Source organism: Phalacrocorax aristotelis, chromosome 22 (genome assembly GCF_949628215.1).
Source record: "Phalacrocorax aristotelis chromosome 22, bGulAri2.1, whole genome shotgun sequence".
Lineage (NCBI taxonomy): Eukaryota > Metazoa > Chordata > Aves > Suliformes > Phalacrocoracidae > Phalacrocorax > Phalacrocorax aristotelis.
In genome coordinates, this window is record NC_134297.1 from 4,575,704 (window position 1) to 4,593,619 (window position 17,916).

The 17,916-nt window shown below is 44.0% G+C and overlaps 1 protein-coding gene across 7 annotated transcripts in view; it reads left to right on the forward strand.

Moving 5' to 3' along the window:
* GRAMD1B (GRAM domain containing 1B) overlaps positions 1-17,916 on the forward strand; it is a 100,974-nt gene that overhangs the window by 45,909 nt on the left and 37,149 nt on the right. The window contains exon 1 of one of the 7 annotated variants that reach the window (XM_075116409.1): positions 9,326-9,606. The exons of 5 other annotated variants lie outside the window; for them this stretch is intronic. In XM_075116409.1, coding sequence (XP_074972510.1) covers positions 9,596-9,606 — 11 coding nt within the window. In that variant the 5' untranslated portion in view covers positions 9,326-9,595. Of the gene's footprint in view, positions 1-9,325; positions 9,607-17,916 lie in introns of those variants that run through there. One more of the 7 variants, XM_075116411.1, reaches the window with a different exon arrangement.

Sequence of the window (17,916 nt, forward strand, 5' to 3'; positions counted from 1 at the left end):
AATGTGGCAAGTGAATGGGTTTATACCACTTCTCTCATGCTCTTGACTGCAAGAACTTGACATCAGTGTAGTTTTTTCCCTCAATTTAGCATAATCGCATTACTCATTGCTATAAAACCTTTTAATACAGCTTCTCTTTCTTTTTGGTATTTACATTCTTCAAATATTTGTTGACCGCTTCACTTCCCTTCAAGTTTTGTTTTATAAACGAGCCTCAGGAATTCTGTGATGTTTTTCTTTTCTTTGAACTTATTGCTCCATAAGAATATCCCTCTGGCTATGTAGCACCCTTATAATAAAGTTCCTTGTAGAGATTAACTGATCATAGAGAGCAAATATTTTATCACCTTCCATGAGATAGGATTGCTCAGACTATGCAGCTCTGAATCATGTTAGTCTTTCCTGCACCACGTTTCAAGAACGTCTAACTTGCTTTGCGCTCTTACCCTGCGCACTGTCGAGCTGTGCTGCTTTCTTGCTTTCTCAGTTCTTTGAGTTGGTGGGCATGACTTTCTGTTTCATCCATTATGCTTTTTTGGAGTAGGTGCAAAATCAAGGACAGCGGTAGGGTAGTGTTCTTCATGCTTTGCCCAGAAGAGAAACAGTCACAGTCTCCGTTTATTTTTCTTGTGAGGCAGGTTTTTGTATGTGTGTTTATATACACTCTCAATATGAGTCACATTATTACCTTCTGCGTTTTATAACCTCCCTGTAGAAGAGGGCCTTTCAAAGAGTTTATATTTAAAAATACCCACGTGTTGAAGGCAAATATTTCTCCTGTTGCTGGCTGTGCTACCTGCTGTTGTATCAGGGAAGCAGATGGTTGTGTAGTGTCAGGTAAGATTTAGAGAAGGGTGTGTAGTCCCTCTAGCTCACCAAGATGAAGAGTTAGTATGTCTGTAGAAATGACTAAGTAGTCAGAGAAGAGTGCTTTGTGTGGGGGTGAAGAAGTTGAATTTAGAAGTAACTGGGATACTTGGGTCCACGCTGACTGCTCTGCTCCTTTGTCATCACAGAAATACTCCCTGGTGGTTTTTATAGCGGGGAGTACAGGGATATTTAATAAAGCTGCGCTCAAGTGCCCCTGCAAAAATGTTTGGGATGCCAGGGACATGCAACAGCATGGAGAAGCTGTACCAGGGCAGTAGAACAGGTAGGTAAAAGCAGGAGAAGAGAAGTCATCCTGAAATTTCATGGCTGTCATCAGTGAATGGAGCGTGGAGCAGCCAGGGTTAACGGAGCTCTACTGATGTGGGCTGCAGGGCATTCTTAAAGAGACAGTGGGTACTTTTCTTTCTAGTGGGCAGCAGCCAGTTCAGATGCCAAAGCTGGGTAGCAAGTCGCAAAGAAGGCTTTGTTTCAGCCATGCCAAGCTGTTATCAGAGCGGGGAATCTTTTTGTCTACTACTTTTGAGACCATAAAATGCATCGGAGCAGTAAGATTCTTGAATGGTTTAATGATCTCTCCCCCAGCAAAATTGCTTCTGTCTGCAGTTTAAATGGTGGTTTCAGAATCGGAGAGCAGAGGAGCAGGGAAGACACGCAGCTGCGCCCCGGGAAATGCGATGTGGTAACAGGTGGCGATGCAATCATTTAGCCCTTCCTTTTTTGTCTCCCGGGCAGGCAGGAGGACTCCTTCGTGTGGATGCAGGTTCCTTTGTGTTTGTGCATGCATTGTGAGTTCAGGCAGTTCCTCAGGAAAAAGGATGCCCTGATGCAGTGCAGGGCTGGGCCGGAGGTACAGAGGGTTTGACGGAGAAATCTAAGTGGGGTGGAAGGGATAGGGGTGTGTGGGGAGAAGCTGAGCAAGACTCTTATGGAGCAATGTCTTGTCTTCATGGGAGTAGGGGCTGGTCTGAGTAGCAGTTTAGTGGTGTTAGTGAGTTCCTGGGTTGAGCCCAGATTCTGTGTGATCCCAGATTACAGGAATCTGAGCCCATCCTGGAAGAAAGGGTCAAGCAAGAGTGAATCTAATGTGTGTGAATGGGTTTTGGGACTGCAAATCAGAAGTAGCTCGGGAGGAACCTGAAGGTTGTCATGGGTAGTGCTTTGGGGGAAAGCTTTTAGAAGGCTGATTTTGGTTGGAATAAAGAGATTGGAACAGTCTGGAGGAATGAAGCAGCCGGCATAACTGTAACTGTTATATGACATAGAAGCGCACACTGCTCCAGCCCGTGCTAAAGAAAGAAATCAGACCCTTTTAGGGCCCTTTTCCTCTTCCTTCTGTTCCTAAATCTACTAATGGGTGTGAGCTGTTCCAGCCCAGCGCAGCATGGAATAGAAAGCGGAGGGGATTGAAGGAGTGGGGCATGTCTGTACCAGGAGACCGGGTGTAGTCCAGCCCCTGGTACAGAACAGCCGATGTGCATTTTGCTCTCTCCAATGGCAGCTATTGAAGCTTTATCCAGATGTCAGGGAATTCTGTCTTTGTGCTGAGCTTGCACAGGAACAGCATATGAGAGGGATGTGGCTTTTTCGTATTCAGAGTGGTATCCAAAGAACGTAATTTGTTTGTGTTGGGTTTGGGATGAAATTTTGCTGTGGCTTGACCCCTGGTGGCTACCTTTGCAGTGTAACTGAAAGTACAATGGCATGATATTTAACTCCATCCCGAAAGGATACATAGGAGGCAGTACTATAACGATACCGTAGGGACCTGTAATTAGTGGGTGATGTCCTGCTTCGGTTGTGATTTTTCGTTGTGCGTATGATAGTCTTTCCCTGGTCAATCTGTTGTTTTGCTTTTCTCTTCATCCTCTCTTAAACTAGGCACTGCTCTTGCATCTGGGGTGCACTCAGACCCTGGAGGTCACAGGTGGCTCCCTTCACTGCAGTAGGGTTTGAAATCAGTGCGGCCTCTCATCTTCATGCCTTTCACTGTACGCATGAAGTCTTGCTTAAGTAAGACCTAAGTAAGCTCCTCAGGGTGAGGGCCCTGTCTGTCTGCAAGCTGCCCAGCCTTCAGCATGGTGCTGTAAAACAAATACGTGTGGGAGTTGCTTTTATTAGTGCTTGATCTCAGAGACGTCTGTTAGTGTTATTGATGTGCTTGTTAATCTTCATTTTCAAGTACACGGGCTGATGTATACATTATCTGTCAGTGCAGCACAAGTGCTTCTGGGGTAAAATATGCACCAGCTTATCGTCTGTGCACTAGAACAGAGCATATAATGATTTCAGAGTTAAAAAGAGATGGATTTAGTATCAAGTGGAAGTTGGCAGGGACTTAAGGATATGTAAATGTCTTTGTAATATATGATTAGAAATTCAAGACAGAGAATTTGTGGGAGGTCAGCTCAGCCAGCCTTTTCCACTGCGTCATCCTGAACTAGTGATTACCAGGCCAGGAGCTGTTACCTGCCCATGAGTCATGATGCATTTGCTGTGTGCTCTCTGCTTACCCTGACCAGGATGCAGTGCCTACCCATGTTGGGATGTGACTCTGGTCTCAAGCTGTAGGGCAGAGTTGGGCCTACAGAGCAAAACTGACTGGTTCCCCTTGTGCTGTCCTTCCTCCTCGTTTTCAGAGGTTGCATTGAATTAGAGGGCTAAATGGCATTAAATATCCTCATGGATAATACTCTTTATGAAAGTGATAGCTGTAGTTACCGTAGGGATCTTGGGCAGTTCCACATGTGATGGTAGTGGTTGCTGAAGAAACTGTCTAGAAAGATACTGGCTACGCTGAAGTGCATGTCCAGTGTGATGTAGGCTCCCGCTCTTGCTCGAACACTTCACTTGGGGATGCTGAGCCTAGCTCTCCACAGCCTCTCCTAATATCTTTTCACCTCTCCTGCTTTTGGCTTTCCACGTGCTGATTGTTTGAGCATGGTGTTGAGGACAACAGGTAGGGCTCTGTTTCCTGGGTGAGGTGGGATCTGCTACTTGTGAATGTCTTTAATTCTGTGTGGTTTCTTTTGTGCAATTAAGGAGAGCTAATTAGCTCCTTTTAGTGCAGTCTCCTTGCAGAGGTAGCTGACCTCTTGTTAATCCTGGATTAAGTTCTTACTAAGAACTGGCTCTTTGTGTGTCCCAGTTAAGATGTTGACACTTTGTTCTCTCTCTCCTTGTTCTCCTCCTCCCCCTCTTCCTCCCCATGCCTTTGAGCACATGATTGCCTGCCTCCTCCATCCCCCACTACTGTAGGAATCCACACTCTCTTAGCAGCCACTGTATCTTGCTCCATGAAAATGCCATTGTCAGTTCAGAGCATTCTAAAAAGATTTTTGCTTGATCTGGTACCTGTTTAGGAGCCCATTTTCTGCAAGGGTGAAGGAAGAGTTTTGACAATGCTTCTTATTGCTTAATAGGGTGAGAATACTGTGGGGTTTGAAGAGTAGCACCCATTTTGTATGCTGGAGGCTGGAAGGACATTCCATGGTCTGAGCAGGAGCTAGCAAACAGAACCACATGTCCCAGATGGACAACTCAGCCTGTACAGTGCTGTGCATTCAAAAGCAAATATCAATATATCTTGAATTTTGATATCCAAAAACATATTTAAAAAAAGGTTCTTAGTTAAAGATGGTGTCTAGGAGAAAAGCAGATTCTGTGCTCCAACAGTGGTACAAGCAAAAAAAAATTAAACCTGTGGAAAATATTAATTACCATTCAGATGTGTCAGTTACCCGCTACTGCTAATCCTACTTGCAGATTTTGAGGTTGTAGTACTACACTGAGTACTCCCTGAGGACACGCTTTCTTGACATTACTTATGTCTCTTTGAACACAAGGCCAGAAGTGCTATGAAAGTGTAAGTGTTCCCCGATTCTGTTCTGAAGTCAGCTGAAAAGGAGAGGTGTTGGGGAATATCTGTCTCAATGGCTTTAAGTTTTCAGAATAGATGGTGTTAGAAGTGGACAAAGAATTATTGGGAAAGGGGAAATGAGAAACCTTAATGTGTTTTGAAATCCAGGTGCTTGTTGTTCCCAGCCATTTCGCAGGCAGACTTTTAATGACTGCTGTTTGTTTCTGTGTCCCTGGCGTGGCTTACAGGGAGGGTAGGGCTGCTTTAGCTGGATATAGAGTTTATCTCAAACCCACTTGTTGCTCTGTAGGCCTGGACATTCAGGCACTGGACTGTCTCGTGTGTGTCTATTGTCAGCTCCGGGCTTTAATTACTTGGACAGCGCATCATTTCCTCTCACCTGAGAGATGCAATATGTATAAGTATGCTTGTGTTATAGCTGGGTCTGAGACAGTAGAATAGAAAAACCAGCCCCGCAGGCAGTAAAGACGCAGCTCGTGCTGTCAGCACAAACACTGAAGAGCCTGCCACAGATAGGCATGCTCTGAATTAGAGCATCTTTGGAGGGAGTGCTCGTGATGTATGACTCTTCACTTTCCTGCAGGGCTTGGTAGTCCTGTAGTATCTGGGGCTGCAGTGTGTGACCATATTGTGCTGTGAATAGCTCAGCACTCAAGCCCTCCTAAAGCTGTCCTTCACACATGAAATAATGCCCTAGTGCTTGTCTTGATTCTTTAACACCGGTACCAGGGCAAGGGCTGAGAGACACATGTGCAAGTAAACCCAGTTGACATAAAATGTGTTCTGCAGCTCTTGAACAAAACAGGAACTGGTAGCTTAAGTTTGGAAGAGCTTCCTTAAACGTCCCTGAATACTGCCCCTCTTCTTGGTGCAGTATTATCAAAGAATTATCACCATGAAGCAAGCTGCCTTCATAGTGACATGAATGGTGCTGCAAAGACCCAGAAATGTAACAAGAGTTTTTGCCCTGCCGAGAGTTCTGGGTTGAATTTTGCAGATCTGATAAAGTTGGTAAAACATTTGAGGTGTCGCGTGATTTTTCACGTTACCCATAACTTTGCCTTTTGCACACCACCCCAGATAAGCCGAAGAAGCTTTTCTCAGTTGTGCATTTTTACTACTGCTCTTACAGTGTTTTTGGAAGCAGAACTTTGCTTTTGATTCATCTTCTCTCCTGACAGTCTGAAGAGTGGGTAGGTCTTAAACTCATGTATTGAATCTATCCTACCACTTCATCACCACTTCATGCTTTAAGCCTTTGCGTGTTCTCCATGGTTCCACATCTGAAGTAGCCATTATACTGAATTTCATCAGAGCCTTTGGGTCAGTGTAGCTCTCGTGTGACTATTGAAAAATACTATCTTGTTCAAACCTTAGTAGTCATTCAGACAAAACATACAAAAATATGTAGAGGCTGAGAATCACACTTCCAACTATTTTCATACATCTTTGAAAGTCATAAGAAAAAAAAAAAAAACACTGAAAGATTCATAGACTGTAAAATGAAATGGGACCATTCAGATCTCTCTTCTAAGTCCTGTTGAATGCAAGGTATAAAACTTGCCTGAATTGATTCTGGTTGTGGTAAAGAACGGTATTCAGCAAAACACAAAACCTAGCGTAATATTGTTTGCCACAGATGAATAACTTAGCCCTGAATTAGTTACAGTGGTAAGTTTTGTTTACTTCCAAAAAAGCGTTTCTCTCCTCTAGTCAGAATTTGTCTGGCTTCAGCTTTCAGCACTTGGTACTGTTGCATTTTTCTCTGTTACCTGGTGTTATCACACTTGACAATCATTAACAATTGATGATCATGTAAAGCTTGTCATTCCTTGATCTCCAGTTTGCGTTGAATGGATTTAGTGCTACTACCTTTATTGCTCGTTGCTCTTCTCTGAACCCTGTCCAGTTTATCTGTACTGTTCACGCATGGAAACTGGATACAGTCCTAGATGTAGTGTTTCAGTGGGAATCATCACCACCCCTGGACATGGAGGTATCATTGCATCGGACACAGGGAATAGGAAAGCTTGTATGTTACATGCCATTTTCTTTAAACATGTTTGTAAATTCACCAGTTCACAAACTTTTCTAAGCACTTGAAATGGTCACATATGAAAATGAAAAGTCAAGGTGCAAGTTAGAGTGGCTCTGCTGATCACCTTGGTTTTTCTGACTGGATAATGAGATTTTGCTGTACGCTTGTTCGTCCGTAGGTTTGTATTGGAGAAATACTTCCATGTTTTTGGTGAGGACCACAAGACCTCACCAAATGTGGATTTCTCCATTTGCAAAACACACCAGGTTTACCCATAAACACTGACACATGGTCCAATGAATTGGAGATTAAAGTCTTGAGAAGGGGGCATTGCAAAATTAATAGAGTTCTTTGTTAGCAGAAGACCAGTGTGTGTGAGGACAAGATGGTGTGGGATTTGGCCCTAACTCTTCATCGTCAGTTGTTACCAAGCTTTACAACTTCTCTAGTTAGAGGCGGTGCGTTTCCACATAGGTAGAAAGCTCCATCCTTATGGGAACTTGCAGATTTAAAGCCTGAAGTCAGATGTTACTGGGTGAAGCGACAAGTATTGTTATCAGCTCTTGTGATTGTGTTATGGATTCATTATGTTTGGTACTCTTTGTAAATCTCCAACACTTGTAGATATGTAATTATATGGGAAACTCTCATTTTAACAGAAGTTTCTCCCACGACTGCAGAGAAGACCTTGAGAATGCAACCTGAACAAATGTGTGCTAAGACAGAGGAATAAAACCCAGTTTTGCTTTTATGAAATGAGATTTTGTGTGCCAGGTGTATGCTTGGGGTGAAAGTTGATGTGTTTTAAATGCTTGTGATTGGCAGCACTGTAAACAGAGAAGGTGAAGAAGCTTGCTCACAGGAGGGATGTCACAAAATTGACGTCAAGCTGATGGATCTCTTAATGGGGCAATGCATTTATTAAAACAGTGCTATATACACAGTGAACCCACGTGTATTCTTCGAGTAATATGAAAAAGATGATTGTACTGTTGTACTATCCTGATAAAAAGGGGTATGGTGATAACATTTTCAATTTAAAATCATGCAGCATTTGAATTGCATAGTGGCATGAGTCTGCTGTGCAGAGCGTTGATTCTTAAGAGCAGAGCACCTCCTGCTCCCACTGATTTTGATTATAGCAAAATGATGGATAATCAACCTTTTGGAAAGATGCTCTGTTGGGACATTAGCACTGAAAGCTGTGACTGATTCCAAAGAGAAGAGAAAATGGTCAACTCTGTGTATGGAAAGGGTAAAATGAAACAAAAGAAAGCAAAGGGCAAAGTGGTGAGTATTTACATCACTTAAGGCACAGCTCATTCTGTTATCAGTGGGGAGCAGTAAGTCCAGCATTTACATCTGGCTGCAGTCAGACTCCTGACTTAAGTGTTCTGAACCATACTCCAGAGTTGCCTGCCTGGCTCAGTTGATACCACAGGGAACTCTGAAAATAAACATCCGAGGTGGGTGATGAGAAGGTATACCGAAGAGGCTGCTGAGGAATAGAAGGTGTAAAATCTTAAACTACTGTAGCCACACTGGTGCAGGAGCTTCTCTGGGTGCTTTTCAAGGCTTGTCTATGCTGGAAAGTTATTTCACATTTAAAGCCCTAGAGGAACCCAGAATGCTTCAAATCAAGGGTGTTGGTACAGGAATCTGTTCCAGATCACTTCTACACTATTTCCATGCACAGACGAGGTCTGGTGTCATATACTGAAAGGAAAAGTGCAAGCTGGTTGATTGTTTTGCTCTCTTCTTTTTCATCCTTCAGGCTACATAATTTATATTGTACTGTGAGAGCCCTTGAGAGAGGGTCTGAAACCCTTCTCCTTATTCTGACATAAACATGAGCGGGTGTGTAGGGATACAGTGGTGTGTATGGCCCCCAAAGAAAGGCTGTGTACTAATACTGCTGTCGTAAACCCTGCTTGATAATGTTTCTTTAAAAATCCCAGGCCTGGTTACACATGGATGGGCATAAAAAATGAAACCGAATTAGCTTCCTAGAAGAAGCAAGCTAAATTGAGTTGAGGTCACCTTAATTCTGAACAAGTGTGTCCTTGCGGTGTTTAATTCAGTTTAGGTAATCCACTTTACCAGTTAATTAGGGTTTAATTTTCCTGACTGTTCTTGCATTGACACGCTTACAGGTTTCAAAACTTTCTCTAACATGTGTGAATGGTCTAGTGTGTACATAGGGAGGAGGAATATGATTTTTTTCAACCTGTAGGATCTTAACTTGTAGGCTTGGCCAAACTTTACGAACAGCATCTAAAAGTGGCAGGTATAATCAGAGGACCTTGGGAAAAATGGCAGGAGCGCTCTCCCCTTTTCCTCTGGCGGACATGAGTACCGAAGGCATTAATGCAACCCCCTTATGTAAAGCGCAGCCCGCAGGCTGCGTGCATGCGCACGCGTGTGTGTGTGTGCGCGCGTGCAGGAGTGTGCGTGAAAGCGCTGGCAGCGCAGGGGAGAGGCGCGCAGACCTCAGTCGAGCCGCACAATCAATCATAACCACACAGAGCGGGGTGGGGGGGAGGAAGGGAGGCTGAGCCATGGCAGGAGCCCGAGCAGCATGCAAGGCAGCTGAGAGAGGGGGCTCTGGGTGCCCGTGAGGAGCCCCTGGCACCCCCTACTCCCTCTTCCCTTTGAGAAGGGCTCGGAGATGGTGCAGGAGGTGAGTACCCTCCTACCTCACTGCTGGCCCACCCTCGCTCTCCCCCCACCACACGCAAGTGCATGAATGAATGAATTCCTAGCTGCTCTGCGCTGCACTACGGTCCCTAATGGCTACCAGGTTAGTGTTACTCTCCTGTTCCTTCTGCTGATGCCTCTCTTCCTCTCCCCTGTGTCCGTGTGCTGTCTGCAGTCTCCGAACGTGTGTGCACACGCGTGCATGTATGCATGTATGTGCGTGAGACGGAGTCAAAGGGCTGTACGTGCTGCGCTCAGCACAGGTTTGCCGAGCAGATCTACCCTCTGAGACATACGCTTTCAAGGCAGATTAACTCTGGAGTCCATGTTGGTTGCTGCTGCTGCTGCTCCTTTCTGTTTGGGGGACTTGAAAGCAGACAGCGTGACATCATGTTGCAGAGATGCTTCGTTTCTTTTCCACAGGCCGATTCCTTTTTTCCTTGTTCTCCCCCATGCACGCGCCCTACCTCTCCTGCAGCAGAATTGCTAAAGCAGCCTTTTCGATTGTTTGAAACAACCGATTAGCAAATCGGATTTTTTTTTTTTTTTTTTTCTGCTTTCATTCCCCTCACCCCTCCTCCTTTTCCCTTTACGCCTACTGTCTCCCCCATCCCCCATCCCCAAAGGGGCAGTTATTACTCTCTTCACATCTGGGTATATGGAGGGAGGCAGACGGGGGTTGAAGTTGGATGAACTGGCCATGCGTCACAGGAGGGCAGCTGGAGCTGCTGCAGAAATATGGTGTATTTGTTTGCCCATGTGCTCCCTTGCTCTTAAAAGGGCTCGGAGCATGCACACTGATGTCTTGGTTCTGCTTTGCTCTCTGTGTTTATATATTTACAGTGATGGGGAGGGACAGAATTTGTTTTATTTGCACTCTTTCAGGCTGTCCTCCAGAGTCTATACAGGTGGCTTTTTTTTGGTGTGGGATTTTTTTTTTTTTTGGGCAGTCGAGCGCGGTAGGAAATGAGGGCTCATTGCACTGTGTGTCGTTATAGGCAGTGAGAATCTGATGAATCCCCATTCACTACAAAATTGCTTTTTCTTAGATTACTGGCAGCTAGCATTGTCCTATCCATCATGGCACTGATTCAGTAAAGAGGATCTATTCCTGTTGAAGCTGGTAGATTTAGGATGGAGCTTGTGATTTTGGCTCAGTAGGATAGAAGGAAACTTCAAGCTGAATCTCAGAGATATATTTTACATCGGTGCTGTAACTTCTGATGCCTAAGATTCTGCCATGGGAAGCCCGCAACTGCCATGCCACTGAAAACCAGAAAGCTGGACAAAGCAAGGGAGCGTATGCCATGTGGGGGGACAGGCCTGAACCAGGTCCTCAGGACAAAGGACTCTGTGACTCTTGCACTCAGGGTGTCTGGCTCTTCCCAGTATCGGCTGCAGCCCTTGGTCCTCTCTATTTTTAACTTTCAGCTGGACAGTGCTGCTGCATGGTAGGAGCAAAGGAGAGAGGTTGCATGGAGGATCTCAGGGTAAGGGAACATAAAATTGATGCATTGTTGTTTTCAGAATGGTAAAGGGGTGAAACATCAAGGCGTGAGCAAAAGAAATCGATTTGATCCCAGCTTTGAAGATCACAGCATCTTCCATTAACTTAGGAAAGCTGATGCTGATGAGCAGCAGGGGTGAGTGGGAGGACGTAAAGCTCTAGCTTTGTCTTCTTCTCCTGAGATACACAATATCCCTGTCCACCCCCGCTTTGTCGCTGATAATATGTGGTGTGAGGCTTCATTAGACATTTAATCTGTGGTTTATAAAACCTCTGCCACAAGATTGCAATGTGTTCAGGGGGACGCTACCTGTGCTCGGGATAAGGTCCTGGGGTGCACGTAGCCTTGATGAAGTTATACCAGGAGATGGGCAGAAATCTCTAGGCTCTAAGATTTTGAAGACAGCACCAGATATTGTAATTCTTGCTGTTAATTACAAGAGCCATTGGCATTGCAGTGGGGAGGAGAGGAAACAAAGCCCGTATCTGTTCCTCCTTTGGATGTACAGCCGTAGACTGAGTGACGTGCAGGTGACCATGTTGGGGCTGTGTCTGAGACAGGCATGCCATCAGCTTCAGTTGTTCCATGTGGTTTGTCTTCCTTTGGAACAAGCGGAATAATATTAATCTGTGTGTGATGGAGGGGTGATGGTGATGGTGTGTGATTTATAACATGTGTTGGTTCTCTGGACATTAATCATGCTTTCTAAATTATGACTGTTGTGTTACTTGACAGTTATTAAGATTTGTCTTGTTCTATTTTGAAAGCATTTTCCAACTTTTTCTTGGGATTTTTGCAATAACTCCAAGTAGGAAGGGAGCAGCGGAGGGATTGTTTCAAGCACAGCACAGTGGGAGTTTCTGTAAGGTACCAGACCGTTTGTCCATCAGAGTTGATAGTCTTGTCTCTAGTGGTAACCAGTATCAGATGATTCAGAGAAAGACAATGGCATCGTTAATAATACATTTGATCAACCTTGCAGTGCAGGGAAGAAGGCAAATTTCTTCCTGATGCTTGCAGTGATTTTCTAATCCCCTGAAGCATAATAATTGCATTAATTTTTCTCTTATGAATATGTAAACATGCTATTGAATGTCCTAGGAGGAGGGACACCATTCTGTGAAACATCAAAATAATCAGAGTAGATCTTTGACAAGGATCGACTTTTCTGTTAAAACATGTGGAAAGTATACTATTCTTCTTATTCTTTTTAAAGCAATTGTCATGAAACACTGCTCAGTTTCTGTACAGCCCTACAGGTGTCATTGCTTTTTAATTTAATGTCTTTTTTACTGGGAGATGTAAGTTAAGTGAGCATTTTGTTATTGCTTGCAGAGCAATGGCAAGCCCAGGGAATTGCTTGAGGATATATGGAGGTTTTCATTCTTGGATTATCAATTTGAAGTGAGTGTAGGTTGGTGATGACCAAAAGTTGTTACCATCTGCTTGCTGCTTGGTAGACTGCATAATGAGTTTCTGAATCTCATCTTTTTCCACTGATGTCACTTTTCTGTGATACAGTCTATCTTTGTAGGCGTAATTAACCCTCTTACTAGCTGTTTCTGAGGAGAATTAACTCCTTTTGTACTACAGCCAGGCTTGAGGTGCCTTCTTGACCTTGTAGCTTCTTCTGCTCTTTTCAAGGCTTTATCAGTAGAGTTCTGTTTTATGCTTGAGAATCTCCTTCATTCTCGTTTATGGGAAGCATGTAAGCACAGGCTTGACTTTGTTTGCACAGCCCATAGACTTCAGTGGGTCTATGTACAGAGTTAAATATGTGCTTAAGTTCTCTGCTTGTTTGGGGAAATAGTGCCCTGCACTTTCTAGAATTAAGCCCAACAGTAAGCCCAGTTTTGGGCCTTGAAGAGCTTAGTATCAGGTAGGTGCTGTGGGCTGCAGGGAGATGTGAGCAACTTCAGCAGACTTACTTCTGTAAAGCAAGTTCTTTTGAGAACTGGGGTGGACTTGGAGGCTGCCGATTAGCTTTCCAGATCAGGACTTTCTTTAGGAAGTCCAAGGGGTTTAGAAATATACTGCAGGAAATGGTGTTATTGATCTGCTGCTGCCATCTGAGAAGCTGGTGATCACAACGAAGGTAGGGAGCACAGGGTGCCTGAAGCTGCCACTTGTTCTGAGGAGCCGCCCTTGTTACAAAACCTTTGGTACTCTTGGTAACATGGTGATTACGTGTGGCTAGATTCTAACTCACATCCTGCAACTGGCAGATTCAAATGGATTTGCTGTGTGTTGTCTTAATCTCTGTGTACCCCTACCTGAGAGGAGAGCAACAAGCCACTGCTGTACAGTGTAGGCACAGGTACTGTGACGCTGCTCTTCTGCAAGCTGTGTCTGGAGGATGGCTGCTGGCTATTGGGGCACATGTGGTTTGGGAAAGAACTGTTGCAGGGTGCCTGTCTTAAGCCCAGATGGCTGTATTGAAGTGGCAGGCAGAATGATTATTTCAGAATATCTGGTAGGATGGACAGACATTCATGTCAATTCAAGACGGCTTGAATGTCATTCATGCAGAATTTATTTAACAGTCTCGAACAAGGTCAGGTTTATTGTTGAGTTCTCTGATAGAGCACTGCAGAGAGCCCTCAGGGTTCCTTTATAGCTATACAAGTCTCAGGCTTAGCTTGTGGAATACAGACTGTAGCCTTTCCCAAAAGCTACTGCTTCTTGAAGTCCCTGTTCACCAGCTGGTCCAAATTTTTACAGGAAATATTCTGTTGGAAGAGGAAGTTTGGCCTTTTTGCGTCTTGCTTTGCATCCTTGCTTTGTGGAGTGTCCAGAGTAGGGTGTGACCAGGTAGCTTGTCCAGGCATTGCTAAATGTTCATTCTTTTTCCACCACCTAAAGCAAAGCTCAATTCTTCACTATGCAGCTCCAGGTATCGAGGCTTGTCCTCCGTGTGACTGAACAGAGTTTGGCCTCTCTCTAGACGCGTCACACTTGCGCATGTTATTTTTACTGCAGCTCCGATCATAAGACGAGGTGTTTCTCTTAGGTACAGCATGAACATAAGCCAAGAAGACGTACTCTGCCTTCTGTGCTTTCATATACTTCATGCAGGGGTTTCACCTAGGAGCAAGGGGCTGCTGCTTAGGTGGGCTTGTTTGTGTTCTGTCCCTGACTTCATCTGTTCCATCTACTAAAGGCCACGCTGCAGGGGTATGTGAGGCCCTGAATGCGCTCTGGTCAATTAGGTCTGTAAAGCATTATTTATTACTATTATTTTTTTTCAAAGTGGGTCAAGCTGTTTTGGCATTTCAGGCGTTGATTCCTGGTTCAGTTGCAGGCCTTGGTCACTATGGCAACTGCAGAAGGCGTTCGTCATGGCTGTGCCTTGGGTGGGATTCAAACTTCAGGGACTGAGCAGGAGCAGTGAGAGTTTTGAGGGGCTCAGGGCAGGGGAGGCGAGTGGGACGGAGCTGCAGGCTTGTGATTTTTGTGCCTGTCCTCGCTGTTGGAGAGATGAGAAGCTGAATTAGCAGACTCTTCGTATTCCTCATTGTGTGCACGCCCATGGAGTCCTTCATGTGAGAAATATTCATCATTGCCCAGTCATCAGACAGTATGAGCTGGATTCAGATCCCGAGTTTGATCAGCTCTCTGCCACTGACTTAAGGGAGAGCCTGAGAAGGCACCCTTGAAGCTGTCTTTTTTCCTCTATCTCTGCAAAGGTGGTAATCCATACATACCTAACAAAATATGTGTGTATGGATTTAGTTTCTTAAAGCATGCCAGAGATGCTAAGTGACTGGAAAACTAACCTGGAGGCAGGAGCCTGCCTGAGGTTGTGCTTGGCAGAGCTGGCACCAAAACATATGGCTATGGTAGTGTGAACTGAGCCTGGACAAACATATACATGCCAGCTTTGAACTAGTTAGTGCTGATGCTGCTCCTGTGTAGCTGCAGCAGCGCAGGCTACTCAGCTGTGACTGAAAAACCCACCTGAGGAGCTTTGCAAAGCCTTGGGTGATGAGCTTGAATTGGACTCCGTAGCTACACACTGCTTAGCGGTATCTGTGGTAGGTGTGTATGGCCAGATTTGAGCACGTGTGTGAAAACTGAGAATGTATCTGCCATGCCTGTGTGTGGGTGAGCATGTATTGGAGCTAGTATTCATGTATTTATCGCAGCTCACAAAAGGCAATATTTGTCTCATTTCTCATTTGATTAAAATTTGAGTAAAACAGTAGCGAACCTTTTAGCAAGTTTCATCCAAGTTTCACATGCATGTCGTGCAGCTGTACCCTGGTTTTGAACAGGTTATTCTGTGCTTTACTTTAGAAGCGGTAAAAACTCAGTGCTCTTTCATAACCGTAACCTGAAAGCAAGCGAAACCTTGATGGAATTTGACTTGGTCTTTCTTGAAGCTGAAACTCAAAGCGAAACTTGTGAGTATGGACTCATAGGAACTGAAAATGAGAGGGAGGTTATGCATGATAATTCAGGTTTCGTAGAGCTGTAGAGGAAAAACGAGTATGTCTGTTAAAACAAATTTAGTGCAGTGATATGTGACTCAGGAATATTGGCTTCAAATTTGTGCCTTCTGTTTCTGCGGACCTCTCAGGTAAACCGGTTTATGTTGAATCAAGCATGCTGGGGGGGCACGATTTGGGAAATGTGATGTAATGCCAGATAAGCAATAACACAGCGCAAGCAGGAGCAATATGGCCTCAGAATTTAGAGTTCTTAACAGTAGGAATGGCAATTCAAAACCATTTCCATTTCTGGAAGCCTTGCTGATGAACTTCAAGTCTTAGTACCATTCGCACAGCACCTTCTGCACATGCACGTAGTTGCTGATTGCGGTTGGTACACTGGATGCAGCTATGCTGGGTTGTTAAAAAAGTGTGTACATCTTGAGTTTAGCCAGGAGAAGCAGCAGCAGGAGGACAGAAAAGGTGAAATACCCATTTTAACAGGATCAGCTGAAAGGCTATGAAGAAACCTGATGCTTTTGAACATTTCAATAAGCTAAAAAAACCCTGATAATTTTGCTTCATGATATGCTTAAACTGTTGCAGGCAGTGCTGCTGGGAGAATGGTCCAGATCACCTGTTGTTCAGTCTCTTGTTTTGTTTCAAATATGATTTGGAGGGATTAAAGCTTGAATGTTGCTACAGTTGTGCTGCACATGTAGTTAGTATTCAGTATTCCTGTGTCCTGACCAGCGAAAGGGAGGATGCGGTATGCTGTTGGCATATTTCACCCATGAGGTGTGCCATTGTTTGGTGTGAACTGTAAAGAAACAAGCTAAGGGTGGGAATTACTCTGCCAGTCTTCGCACTGGAGCTAACTTGGGGTTTAGGTTGCATTTGAACAAGCAGCTTTTTATTATTCTATATGTATATGATTGTCAGTCTGTTAAGTAGAGATAGGTAACAGAGTGGAGCCTGTACTTTAATCCATCTTTTTCCCTGCTTACAAAGCATTATGCAAACCCAGTTTCTCTAGCCTGTTTATTATCCATATGAACTTCCACACTTCATATTCTTGAAAATGTCTTCTAAGGGTTTTCTGCAAAGTGCCATGCTACTGTTCTTGCCAATTGCAAGCTTGTTGCACGTGTGAGTGTGAAATTTGTTTCTGTTATTGTTTGCATAAGCGACTTTGTTGTAGGCTTTCTGTGAATTGTTTAAGGAAAGTTTCATCACTTGCGCGTTAACACAAGCAGCTAGCAAACAGAGGATAATTTGTGCAGGTCTAAACCAAACTAAACCTGATAACTACTGGAGGAGTGTATTACATTATCTACCCGTATCTGCTAACTAGTATTTGTAAAATGTTTTTGGCATCTTCAGAGTAAAGAGGTGGATATGATTTTTATCTGAGAATTAATGAAACCTCAGGCATGTATTCAACTTTTCTAGATTTTCAGAAAGGAAGTGATCCATTTTAAACTACCTCACTGTACATCCCATTGTGAGAAGCAAACTTGAGTTTACTGTATATAATTGAGCTTAAATTATAGCCCTTAAGAGTTTTGGCACACTAGCTTCTTTAATTCAGCCCCTTACAGTTGTAATTCCCTCATCTTTTTTCTATTGCCTGCTCTTATGTCACTCAGATATGGCTTGCTTTCTAATGCTCAGAAGATAACAGGGTACCGTAACAACTCAGCATGGCAGAGTTAGCACAAAGTTCATCCTTGGATCAGCCCAGGTTCCACTGTAACGTGCAGCTTGCAGAGTTGAACAGTACCAGCTGGAAAGGCCTCAGAGATGTTCGAGCTGGTCATAAATAGATTTGACTGCTGAAGGAAATGAGTTACACAGGGAAAAATGGATGTAGCCTGTGGTATTTTGAAGAGTCTGGCAGGAAGAAGAGGCATCAAAAGAGAAGGAACAGTGAGGGAAATATGAGTTTTCCGGTTTTGTGTATACTTGTATGTAACTGGCTTTCTGATTTAGGTGTTAGGGTATTTGCTGGAGATACGGGATGAGAGATTCTATTCTCCTAAATGTTTCATTATTTCTATAAAACTCTGAAAGGTCTTGCTTGTCCCCATTATGAAAGGGGAACTTCTTTTTTGAATCATGAAAGCTTTTATGTTATAGCAAAACATTTTCATGCCCAACTCTAACTGGTGTGGGAAAGGATGATTTGATACAGGAAATCATGACTGCATTGTCTGTCATCATGACTCCCCTCCCAGTGCCCCATTATTTTTGATGATCTTTATTGGAGTGTTTTCTAAAAGATTATTCCATTTTTGTGCATCCTGTTGAGAATAGTTATGCTTGCTGAAATGAAATAAAGGAGGGACAGAGTGAGACTGTAACAAGAACACACTGACATCTCCCTCATTCTTGAGTGCAGGTTTAGGTTTTCTAAGCCCAGATCATAATTTTAAACTCTTAGAGCTGACAGGAGAGAATTAGTTCATTCTCATA